The 13,501-nt window shown below is 42.5% G+C and overlaps 1 protein-coding gene across 1 annotated transcript in view; it reads right to left on the bottom strand.

Moving 5' to 3' along the window:
• Positions 1 to 13,501, bottom strand: part of snapc3 (small nuclear RNA activating complex, polypeptide 3) — a 36,091-nt gene that overhangs the window by 13,642 nt on the left and 8,948 nt on the right. The window contains exons 3-5 of the mRNA XM_048594465.1: positions 5,323 to 5,407; positions 4,037 to 4,141; positions 1,427 to 1,576 (exon numbers count right to left, since the gene is read on the bottom strand). Coding sequence (XP_048450422.1) covers positions 1,427 to 1,576; positions 4,037 to 4,141; positions 5,323 to 5,407 — 340 coding nt within the window. The remainder of the gene's footprint in view (positions 1 to 1,426; positions 1,577 to 4,036; positions 4,142 to 5,322; positions 5,408 to 13,501) is intronic.

Raw genomic sequence — 13,501 nt, 5'->3', positions numbered from 1 at the left:
GTAACTTGGGACATGCAACAGTGTCAATTTAAGTACTATTCCTAAGGGAAGGGGTGTACAGTTTGGTGCTTTTGGACATACTGTCAAAGCTATCTAGCAGGAAGACCTCTACCAACTGGGCTATGTTTCACTGGATCGATTGGGTCTTAATAGTGAATAATGTGTATTACTTATGAGCACTTTCATTTATGTAGCATCGCCAAACAACACAAAATGCTTTCCAGTCATTTGAATATTTCTGAATTGGATCTACTGCTACAATGTAGGAAACGTGACCACCAATTTATGTATAGCTATGTCCCACAGCAGTAATAATCTATCCGATTATTACTGTGTTTGTATGAATGTTATCTAAGAGTTGAATAGGGCCAGGAGATTAGTGAGAACTCCCCTTGTCTTCTTCAAAGTTGCAAAGGATAATTGTGTTACCCAAGGGGGTATAGGGGATCTCAGCTTAACAGTTCATTGAAAAGGTATCAATCCCAGCAGTACTACACTGTTTTTTAAAATTCATTCATGGGATGAGGGCATTGCTGGCTAGGCAGCATTTATTGCCCATCCCTAATTGCCCAGAGGGCAGTTAAGAGTCAACCACATTGCTGTGGGTCTGGAGTCACATGTAGGCCAGACCAGGTAAGGATGGCAGTTTCCTTCACTCAAGGACTTTAGTGAACCAGATGGGCTTTTCCCCAACAATCAGTCATCGCTAGATTCTTAATTCTAGATATTTATGGAATTCAAATTCCACAATCTGCCGTGGTGTGATTCGAACCTGGGTCCCCAGAGAGTTTTCTGGGTCTCTGGATTAACCGTCTAGCAATAATACCACTAGGCCATTGCCTCCCCTTGCTGGAATGTCAAAGGAGGTCATCTGCTCAAATTTCTGGATTGGGGCCTGAATTCTGATGAATAGGATTTCTGAATACAACAGATTTGTTGGAGTCTACCAAAAGTTGTCTGTTGGTGCCCTTCTTGTAGCATCTTCATCTGTATTGCTATCCCTTTGTTTCGATTCACATTAACAGGCACATCCATGATTCACAGATGGCATTTTCTACTTCTCTGCCAATCAAATGTTTAGTAAATGGAGACTGCAATATTAGCTTTGCTCCAGTTAAGTGGCATTTAAAATATTATCTGTAAATTTGCATTTTATTTGAGACTCAAACAAAGTTAGGATCAGGAAGAATGCTATTTATGATGGAATTACATATTGACACTCACTATCTGTGCATGTGCTTGACAAATGGTCACTTGTGAAGGCTGTGCATGCCTGAAAATGAATTACAAAACTCAAAGATGCCAAGTTTGTCCTTGAAAAATAACTTAACAGAACATGCACAGCAACCTTGTTCGAAAGGTGACCATATTTGACAGGTGGAAATACCCAAAGTCTAAATGGACTGAAAGGATCAAAAATGAATACCTTGCTAATATGTTCTGGAGCCAAGTCTGGAGTATTGCTGAATTCTCCACCAATCTGAAGGTCACTGACACAAGAGATGGCATCTCTTAGCTCAGTTAATCTCTGACTACCCAACACAAGTAGGGTGTGGTGGGGTTTGTTCTCCCTGTGCTGTGGGAAAATAATTGAAATCGTTCTGTGGCATTAAAATGTCTTTGAACTAAAAAGCAGTGTAATTTTATTAAAGAAAGACAACAACAAACAAGCACGTAAGTTGTGTAACCATCAGTAAAACAAAACTCTTTCAACATTGGTGTATGTTAACGTGCCTCAGAGTTCATTTGCAAACTGGTGACTTTTTAATATAGTGAATAGCTAAGATAAAGAGCAAAATATTTTACGTTCAATCTGTAAATAAGATGTATAGTGAATGGAAAGCAGTTACAATCAGGCTCAGCAATCAACATGAGAAAATCCAATCAGGCACATAACCCTTGTCATTATATACCAACCACTGCTGGAAGAGTTAATTCAATGTAAAACACAAACAGGATTGAGATTGGCAGCAATGGCACATGGGAAATAGCTTGCAGGTGTTAAAGTCGGTCAGCAGAATATTATAGTTTTGGCAATTAACATGTTAAACTTAAAAAGATACTGAATTATTTAAACTGTGGAGGTCCAAATAAACACAGGGCTCATCATCGTCAAATTTTCGGCCCAACAAGTCCACACCGACCCTCGGAGCATCCCACCCAGACCCATCCCCCTCTCACCTACCTAATCTACACATCCCTGAACACTATGGGCAATTTAGCATGGCTAATCCACCTAACATGCACATCTTTGCACAGTGGGAGGAAACCGGAGCACCTGGAGGAAACCCACGCAGACAGGGAGAGAATGTGCAAACTCCACACAGGCAATCGCCCGACAGTGGAATTGAACCTGGGTCCCTGGCGCTGTGAGGCAGCAGTGCTAACCACTGAGCCACTGTGGTCATACTTAAAGCTGTTAAGTCTCCAGGATAGGATGCTTCTGGAAGTTGCTGAGGGAAGTAAGGGTAGAAAGTTACTTACCACAAGCAATTCTCCTCTGAAATGGAAGTTGTAGCAAAGAATTAGAGAATTGCAAACATTACTTGTTCAAAAAAAGAAGGGATGAACTAAGCAACTATAGGCCAGTCAATTTAAACTCAATGGCAGGAAAGCTTGTGGAAAACAATAATCCTAGTCAAATTAAGTTACTTGGTCAAGGTTGCATTAATTGTGCAAAGCCAACATGGATTTGTTAAAGTCAAATCGTATTTAATAGGGATAGTAGGAACTACAGATGCTGGAGAATCCGAGACAACAAGGTGCAGAGCTGGATGAACACAGCAGGCCAAGCAGCATCATAGGAGCAGAAAGGCTGACGTTTCGGGCCTAGATCCTTCATCAGATTTCTGATGAAGGGTCTAGGCCCGAAACGTCAGCCTTTCTGCTCCTATGATGCTGCTTGGCCTGCTGTGTTCATCCAGCTCTGCACCTTGTTGTCTCGGATTTAATAGCTTGAGTTTTAGATGAGCAAATGAGGGAATTGGTGAGGGTAATGGTTTTATCTTGTAGATATGGATCTCCAAAAGATGTTTGATAAAGTGCCACATAATAAGCTTGCCAAAAAACTTGAAACTCATGGAATAAAACAGCATGGCAGAATTAATGCAAAGTTTATAGTAAAGATAATGAGAAAATACAAAAAAGCTAAGAATGGTACCAGACACAGATTTCACTTTCAAGGCTGAATGGGCTGGACCTTTATCTTGAGAAAAGAGAAGATTTAGAGAAGATAAATGAACATAAGATTATTAATAAGATAGCAAAGATTGGTGTAGACAGAATACTTCCACTTGTGGAAGAATCTAAACCAGACTCAAATTGAAGACAACCACTAATAATCTCAATAGATAAATAAGGAAGACATTATTTTCTTAGAGAGGAATTAGAATGTAGAACACCCAGCTACAGGAAGCAGGTAAAGCAATAGCCTTAATCCTTTTAAAAGGAAAGTATTCAAATGCATGAGAAAACTGGGAATGAGAAGATATGATGAAAGGATGAAAGGATGAACTGATGCCATGACTTTTTTTTTGGGGTGGTGGTGGTGGTGGTGGTTGGGGGGGGGTGGTGGGGTAGAGGTTGCGGTGGTGTCAATAAATGCCAAAACACCATAGCTGGGCAGAGTGACCAATTGCAATACATTCTATGAAACTGGCAACACCTACTACAGTTTGTTTTACCATTTTACCAAGGTGCTTTCAACTAGCTTCAAGTTAACACACAACTGCATTCTGAGGAAGGGTCACCGGACCTGAAACGTTAACTTTGCTTTCTCCTCCACAGATGCTGCCAGACCTGCTGAGCTTTTCCAGCAACTTTGTTTTTGTTCCTGATTTACAGCATCTGCAGTTCTTTTGGTTTTTAGTTTAAAGTTAACATGCATGTATTGTGTGAATGAGTACTGAGATCACATGCTGAATAGTGGTGTTTATTACTAACCTCTTTTAACAAAGAGAACTGGTATGTGTGACATCTGGATCCTCAAAATAGCCACCTGTGACTGGTGGCGAGCAAAATGGAACCTAATACGTACCTTAACAAATATAATAGGGGAGTAGACATTAACAGTTAGAATTACTTCTCCGGCTGCAATGGAATCTTCTGGATTACCGGGCTTTCTTCCTACTGTTTGCATTTCCTGAATTGCACAAAATAAGAATAAAAACCGTAAGATACAAACACTGTAGTTGACTACAGCAGCATCATTCTTCCAAAGTAGAATTTTGAAATTCAGTTTCATTCAAGTTGATTCTTAAATCAATCTTCTAACCTGCTCCACCTACAACATGGAAGGTTTAGAATCTAATTCCAATCAAAATCTCAAATATTTTATGGATTTAATGAGTAATTATGACAATCCTCTCACTTATTTTCTATGGAATAACAAAGAGCAAAGCTACAGTAGCACTAGAGAAGTTAGCTTAATGGCTACTACTGGAAAAAAATGTTTGTGTCTACAATAACAGGGTAATAGCACAACATTTAGAAATACATAATATTATCAAGCTGAGGCAGCATGGCTTCATGAAAGAAAATCATGCCTGACAAGCTTATTCAAAATTCGTTGAAGAGGTAACGATCAGAATGGATAAATGGGAAGAAGCGGATGCAATATATTTGGATTTGCCTGAAAGTCAACATCTCACCAATTCTGCAAACTAATCTAGCCCTTGCTTCACATGGCACTTGACTGCATCCCCAACATTACAAACTTAGTGCATCATGGCACGTTTACACACTTCAGAATTCAACTGTACAGAACAGAATCACAGCATTCCAGGCCCTGACAATTTTCCATATGGGGATAGAATGAAGTGAATGCCCAAGGATTTAAATATTTTGTCTATATCTTAGAACTCTACACTTAATTCTTAATTTTTATTCCTTTATGGGAGCAGTACGTCAGTTAATCAGAAATCCAAACAGAATTTGATTGCAGATAACAAGGTGTAGAGCTGGATGAACAGAGCAGGCCAAGCAGCATCAGTGGAGCAGGAAGGCTGACGTTTCGGGCCTAGACCCTTCTTCAGAAAATTATATTTGTTCCCGTATTGTATTTGTTAAGGTATGTATTAGGTTCCATTTTGCTCGCCACCAGTCACAGATGGCTATTTTCAGATTTTTTGAAGAAGGGTCTAGGCCCGAAACATCAGCCTTCCTGCTCCTCTGATGCTGCTTGGCCTGCTGTGTTCATCCAACTCTACACCTTGTTATCTCAGATTCTCAGCATCTGCAGTTCCTACTATCTCTGAAAGAATTTGATTGAAAATGCTTCTAAAATTAAAACATTAGAATTATGATTAAGGCAGATATACTTACATATTCATGTGCATAAATTTCTTGCCTACAGGCACGATCATGTGTCAAACGCTCTTTTCTCTTTTTAATAACTTTTCTTCGTATTCTGTATAAGGGAAGAATTTCTGGGTAAGAAGTTAAGTTTAAAAATAAAATGGCTATAGCCATTTTATCGGAACAGCTGGACACTAGGTTTCAACTTTCTGCCTAGAGGTCCATTCCAAATGTTGACCACTCATTAGATGAGAAAATTTGACAATGCTCTGAAATTTGTTTTTTCTTCCAAACTGATATTTTTCTGCTTGGAAGTATTATTTAAAAACTATGTTTACTCCAATTTTTTTCTTCCAGTCATGCACATATAATCTGTGCAGTTTTGCTTGAATGATAATAAGCAGGACAGACATTAACACTTCAAAAAAATCATGTAACCACAAGAAATTCTACTTATTCGTGGTAAAAGGGGCTAACATTCCCTATGGGAAATAATTTCTTATAGATTTCTATATCTATTAACAACCTTACAGTATTAAAATACTACCTGCAAAATACTGCAATACTATTAGGAACATTCATGCAGAGGTAATGCTATTAAACTGGGGGGCATGACCCTGTGGTCTGTCTTCTGAGGCTAGACTGCTGCTGCAAAAACAAAAGCAAATAAACGGATAGAGTTTGTTTACAGAAATCCAGCCAGTCAACACCCTACAAGTCCAACACCCATTCTCCTTCCAATGCTGTGCAGTCAGGTGAAACCAAAAACTTGGGCACACTAAGAAAAGATCTGGGAAGTTTACTCCATGTAAATTGCCTTATGGTTCTCCTGCCCTCTATTCTGTTCTCCCTTATACGTTCACCTCGTATTACCTTAAATGTATTTACATTGTTCAGACAACAACTTCCAAGTTCCATGTTCAAACCACTGATTTGTAAAGAAGCTTCCTTTGATTTCCCTATCTGAATTCCTGATTCTTTTCTATCTCGGGCCATTTCACAATCAGATCCCTCTAGAAATTAGCCCTAGTTAATTCCTGGTTTGCTTTTATGGTCTTATTCATTTGTCACTTCTTTCATACCTGTGTTTCACTGCTCTAAAATTATATTCTTCTACTCCATTTAAATTCTTAAATTCTCCTTACCGAATATAATACCTCACTAGCATCAAAATTCGTTTGCTAGCTAGTTATATACTCACTCGGCATGTTTATCATCTCTTCTTGTAACTCCTAACTGTACCCCCAATTTGGTGTCATTCACAAGTTTGAATATTGCATGATTCCAAAGTTAGAATCATTAGTACAAATTGTGAACAACAGGTGACATAAGGATCGATCATTGTGAGACCCAAATTTCTACCAGTCCTTTTGCCACTTTGCTTTTTATCTTTTACATATGGGGTCTGCTGCCTGGAGACCGATTCCTGATTCCAAAGAGCTTCACATGTCCTTTAAAAACCTTTACTGCTCAATAGTAAATCACAGGGTTGTAATAATCAAGCTTCTTGCATGCGAACTGGCTACTGTGATCTTGCATGTATTTTTCTTGCCTTTTAGAAAACTGCACTCTTTGAAATTAAGGGGAAAGTAACCAGCTGATATTCTTAACTAAACGTGTAAATGAGCAAATAAAAATTATACCAAAACTGCCCTTGCAATAGATTGCAGCAAAGAATGCCACATTGCTAGTGAGAAACGTTTCTGACCCACTAATATTTAAAAAAAAGACATTAAACTTCAGAGCTGCATTTCAGACATCTTGGCTGCCATCTTGACCCACCTAGGGGAAAAAAACAAATGTGTTCAATTCAAATCCTTTCCAACTTTGTCTGGTGATCACCAAATTTAGTTGATCATGAAAACGGCTTCTGTTTTTCTGGATGACAGCCTCTCCAACATTAATATTCCACAATTCACAAATTTACTCTTACATAGTTCAGGAGGAAAATATATTGAAGGACTCCTTATCTCAAACAGAAGGAGAAAGACTTTTTATAAACAACAACAAAAACAGAAGTTGCTGGAGATGCTCAGCAGGTCTGACAGCATCTGTGAAGAAAAAAAAAATCAGAGTTAATGTTTCAGGTCCAAATTGCGTTCTGAGGAAGGGTCACTGGACCCGAAACATTAACGCTGACTTTTTCTTCACAGATGCTGCCAGACCTGCTGTGCTTTTCCAGCAATGTGTGTTTTTGGTCCTGAGTTACAACATCCGCAGTTCTTTCAGTTTTTACTTTTTATAAACATATTAACTGGCTCTAATTCATTTTATAGAAATGTGATCACTGAGGAGGTGATTGCTGATATTCCAGAATTAACTTAACAGTATCTTATATAAATTATCCCAAATGCCTCAAGAATTCCAAAAACGTGACAAAAGAATATTAAAATCCCTAACATGGTCACTCACAGGGATCTCTAAATGAATCCTATTAAGCACTCAAGAGGTAACATTGATTATTCAAAAAGCATAACTTTATCCATCTAGTCTGCTCATTCAGTTAGCTATTGTGCCTATACTCTCCACACAGGAGGTTGCAAAACGTTTATTAATATATAACTTCTAACCCCCCAAAAATAACAGCAATGAAGCAGCGACAAAAATAATTATTCTTTTTAAGGCTGTGGGATTTTCTGGAAGTTTTCAAGGGCTCCTTTTGTCCTTCTCATCGCCTCCCTCATTAGGTGATACAAACGCATCATACCATTACCTTGTATGCATGTTGAATTGTGTGTTTAGGTTTGCTTTTTTACATGTAAAAGACAACAAAGTATCAAATATTGTATGTATTTTTTTAAAAAAGTTCATCCATTCATGGGATGTGGGCCTTTTTGCTTGAGAAAGTGACGGTGGACTGCCTTCATGAACTGCCATAATCCATGCACTTGGGATGCTAGGTAGGGAGTTCCAGGATCTTGACCCAGCAATACTGAAGGAACAGCCATATATTCCCAAATCAGGATGGTGAGTGGCTTGGAGAAGAACTCATGGGTGGTGGTGTTCCCATGTATCTGCCGTCTTTGTACTGCTAGATGGCAGTAATCAGGGGTTTGGAAGGTGCCATATAAGCCAGGGTGAATTTCTGCAGTGCATCTTGTAGATGGTACACACTGTTGCTACTGAGCATCAGTGATAGATTAAGTAAATGTTTTTGGATGTGGTGCTAATCAAACGGGCTTTGTCCAGGGTGGTGTCAAGTTTGTGTGCCATTAAAGTTGCACTTATCCAGACAGGTAAACAGTATTCCATCACACTCTTGACTTGTGCCTTGAAGACAGTGGACAGGTGGCAAGTTACTTGCTGCAGGATTCCTAGCATCTCACCTGCTCTTGTAGCTGCTGTACATATGTGGTCAGTCCAGTTTATGGTCAATAATAACCTGCAGGATGCTTATAGTGGGGGAATTCAGAGACGGCAATGCCATTGAACGTCAAGGGACAACAATTAGGTTCACTCATTAGAGTGAGTCATTGCCTGGCATTTTGCAGCACGTCACTCTGGGCAAGTCCCACACCTCCTCTGAAGCTGGGCAATCATCAGCAAATATCCCCAACTTCTGAGCTTATATTTCAGGGAAAGTTATTGATGAAGCCGCTGAAGCTGGTTGGGCGTTGGACACTTTCCCGAGGAACAGCTGCAAACATGACTGACTAATAACCACAGATAGTAGGAACTGCAGATGCTGGAGAATCCGAGACAACAAGGTGCAGGGCTGGTTGAACACAGCAGGCCAAGCAGCATCATAGGAGCAGAGAGGCTGACGTTTCCGGCCTAGACCCTTCATCAGAAAAGGGGGAGGGGAAGGGGGTTCCGAAATAAATAGGGAAAGAGTGGGAGGCGGATAGAAGAGGGATAGAGGAGAGGATAGGTGGAGAGGAAACAAACAGAGAGGCGGGGATGGAGCCAGTAAAGGTGAGTGTAGGTAGGGAGTTAGGAAGGGGATAGGTCAGTCCAGGGAGGACGGACAGGTCAAGGGGGCGGGATGAGGTTGGTCGGTAGGAGATGGAGGTGCGGCTTGAGGTGGGAGGAGGGGATAGGTGGGAGGAAGAACAGGTTAGGGAGGCAGGGACGAGCTGGACTGGTTTTGGGATGCGGTAGGGGGAGGGGAGATTTTGAAACTTGTGAAATCCACATTGATACCATTGGGCTGCAGGGTTCCCAAGCGGAATATGAGTTGCTGTTCCTGCAACCTTCGGGTGGCATCGTTGTGGCCTCCGCTTCTTCCTGTCCCGCAGGCCCGATCAGTCCCCCTCCACTGATACCCTCATCCGCTTAGCCAAATTCGTCCTCACACTCAACAACTTCTCTTTCAATTCCTCCCACTTCCTACAGACAAAGGGGGTAGCCATGGGTACCCGCATGGGCCCAAGCTACGCCTGCCTCTTTGTAGGTTACATGGAACAATCCCTCTTCCGTACCTACACCGGCCCTAAACCCCACCTCTTCCTCCGTTACATTGATGACTGTATCGGCGCCGCCTCGTGCTCCCACGAGGAGCTCGAACAGTTCATACACTTCACTAACACCTTCCACCCCAACCTTAAGTTTACCTGGACCATCTCTAACACCTCTCTCCCCTTCCTGGACCCCTCTGTCTCCATATCGGGCAACCACCTAGAAACCGATATTCATTTCAAGTCCACCGACTCCCACAGCTACCTAGAATACTCCTCCTCCCACCCACCTTCCTGCAAAAATGCTATCCCCTATTCCCAATTCCTTCGCCTCCGCCGCATCTGCTCCCAGGATGAGGCATTCCACTCCCGTACATCTCAGTTGTCCTCGTTTTTCAAGGACCGTAACTTCCCCTCCTCGGTGGTCGAGAACGCCCTCAACCGTGTCTCCCGCACCTCATCCCTCACACCCCGTCCACGCAATAAGAACCAAAAAAGAATCCCCCTCGTCCTCACGTACCACCCCACCAACCTCTGGATCCAACGCATCATCCTCCAACACCAAAGACATCTTTTCCTCCCCACCCTTATCTGCTTTCCGGAGGGACAACTCTCTCCGTGACTCCCTTGTCCGCTCCACACTCCCCTCCAGCTCCACCACACCTGGCACTTTTCCCTGCAACCGCAGGAAGTGCTACACCTGGCCCCATACCTCCTCCCTCTCCCTCACCCCCATCCCAGGCCCCAAGAAGACTTTCCACATCAAGCAGATGTTCACCTGCACATCTGCCAATGTGGTATACTGCATCCGCTGTACCCGATGTGGCTTCCTCTACATCGGGGAAACCAAGCGGAGGCTCGGGGACCGCTTTGCAGAACACCTACGCTCGGTTGGCAATAAACAACTGCACCTCCCAGTCGCGAACCATTTCAACTCCCCCTCCCATTCCTCAGACGACATGTCCATCCTGGGCCTCCTGCAGTGCCACAACGATGCCACCCGAAGGTTGCAGGAACAGCAACTCATATTCCGCTTGGGAACCCTGCAGCCCAATGGTATCAATGTGGATTTCACAAGTTTCAAAATCTCCCCTCCCCCTACCGCATCCCAAAACCAGTCCAGCTCGTCCCTGCCTCCCTAACCTGTTCTTCCTCCCACCTATCCCCTCCTCCCACCTCAAGCCGCACCTCCATCTCCTACCGACCAACCTCATCCCGCCCCCTTGACCTGTCCGTCCTCCCTGGACTGACCTATCCCCTTCCTAACTCCCCACCTACACTCACCTTTACTGGCTCCATCCCTGCCTCTTCGACCTGTTTGTTTCCTCTCCACCTATCCTCTCCTCTATCCCTCTTCTATCCGCCTCCCACTCTCTCCCTATTTATTGCGGAACCCCCTGCCCCTCCCCCTTTTCTGATGAAGGGTCTAGGCCCGAAACGTCAGCCTCTCTGCTCCTATGATGCTGCTTGGCCTGCTGTGTTCATCCAGCCCTGCACCTTGTTGTCTGGAATTCAGCTCTTTTGTTTGAACAAAGGCAACTGAGGTCAGGTCTGAGTGGTCCTGGCAAATCTCAAACTGGGTTTCAGTGAGCAGGCAAGAGCAAAGCAAGTGCTGCTTGATCACACTGTTCACGAAACCTTCCACCACTTTACTGATGATTGAGAGTGGACTGATAAGACAGTAACTAGCCAGGTTGGATTTGTTGATTGCTTTGTGTTTACAGGACATACCCAGACAATTTTCCACATTGTCGGATAGATGCTAGTGTTGTAGCTGTGCTGGGACACCTTGGCTAAGGGTGCGACACATTCGGGAACAGAAGTCTTCAATATTACTGCAATGTTGTCAGGGCCCATAGCCTTTCCACTGTCCAGTGCCTCCAACCATTTTTTGATACCATTTGGAGTGAATTGAATTAGGTGGGGTCTAGGCCCGAAACGTCAGCCCCTCTGCTCCTATGATGCTGCTTGGCCTGCTGTGTTCATCCAGCCCTGCACCTTGTTGTCTTGAATTAGGTGAAGACTGGCACCTCAGAAGCTAGGGATCTCTGGAAGTATGTATTATTTAAAAGTTTTATTCCTTATGCACTTGAAAGCAAACTTCGACAGTTTTTGTCGAGTATGGGTAAATATTTGAAGGGGAAAAACAGACAAGGAACCAATAAAAGTACATAATTTTGAGGAGGAGGACCCTCAGATCTGCATGAGAAATGAACTAACCACATAACTTATTCACAAAGTTAGCACAGATGAAATGGGCTGTTGAATTTTATTAAGGAGTTATACTTGCTTTAGATTTTTTTAAAAAATTCAACTTGCAACATTTAATCAGTTTGAAGGCCTTTCTCAGCCATGCAACATCACCTCATATCAACTTTAACCTTGGACTTTGTAAGTGAGATTCAGACTAGAGATAGAGTCATGCATTTACAGGTTAAGCTCAATTGCAAGACATCAGTCTTTGATAAAATCAATAGCCTTCCAAATAAGCTTACTCATAACAGGCGGTGACTCAGATCATGTCTCAACAGGAAGACAGTTCTGTAAGCACCTTCAATGTCTCCATAGAGCTGAACATTTTGTCTTTATTTTAACTTGTAGTTTGTGTGCAGATTGGGAATACGAGACCAATCGCAGTGATGGATCTGGGCATCTTTTAATCTATAAAGTTCTGACACAGTCCCTCAATACTCCGGGAAAACTCATGGGACTTATGTATTCTTTCTGGTAGTTGCCTTTGAAGACATATTTGCTCAATTTGGCTCCCCCCACCCCACTCCTGGCCTTATTTTCAGCCACCTCTTCAATTTACGATTTCTTCTCCTAGGCCTCCTGGACGGTGTTGAAATTCTACAATCAAATGTGTCAGACTCATTTTCCAGGACAATTGTTCCAGCTCCTCCAATCACAGGTTTCCTTTTCCCAGTCCTGCTGATTCTCCAATCATGGATTTGGTCTCTGGAGGAGTAAGAGGAAGGAAATGGAGGGAACCCGCAGCAGTAAATTACCGCAGATGCCAGAATCTGTACTGAAGACAAAAAATGCTGGCAATCACAGCAGGTCAGGCAGCATCTGTAGAGACGGCAAGCTAACATTGAGTCTAGATGACTCTTCAACACAGCTGGCATTAAGTAAGGAGGGGGCACCACTTATGCAATAGTGGAGGGGTGGAGTGCTGAGGCAGCAAGACTGCTGATAGTGCAGACTAAGTGATCAGAATGTGAGAATGGCAGAGCAATGGTGTGGCTAACTGCCAAACTGAAAAGAACAGATGGTCCTACTGGAGTGAGGGGTGGGGAGAGAGGATTTGGTGACAGAGAATGCAGCAAGTAAAGCTAAAGGGAAAGAAAAGGGGAAACCTGTAATCGGAAAAAGGTGAAAAAACCAAGCATGGGATGGACAGAATCTACGATTGGAAGACCAGCTACTCAAATTCTACTCAAAGATGCCAGAAATTATTCAGCCCCATTTGGGCCATGGAGGAGACAATAATATGAGGTAGTACTGGATGGGGTAACCTTTCTTGAACTTTTCACTCCAGATTTTCTTTGGGGATTACTTGTGACATTAAGGACAAATTCACCTGCCAGACTCAAGCATTTTGAATCCTCCAATAAAACACAGTATACAGCATTTTTTAAAAAGAAGATTTCAGTATTAATTCCTTACGTATGTGCAGCACTCATCAAAAACCATCACTGGCCTTATGGCATACAAACATCTTCAATCTCTACACCCTGGTCTGATAACTTTTACCACTGGTTTTTCTTCTTCAGCTATCCTAGTTTCCTGTTCTTTACGCCTCCCTC

This window comes from Rhincodon typus, chromosome 3, assembly GCF_021869965.1.
Source record: "Rhincodon typus isolate 14 chromosome 3, sRhiTyp1.1, whole genome shotgun sequence".
NCBI classification, from domain to species: domain Eukaryota; kingdom Metazoa; phylum Chordata; class Chondrichthyes; order Orectolobiformes; family Rhincodontidae; genus Rhincodon; species Rhincodon typus.
The sequence above is the reverse complement of the archived record's forward strand: the minus strand, read 5'-3'. Positions and strand labels throughout refer to the sequence as shown.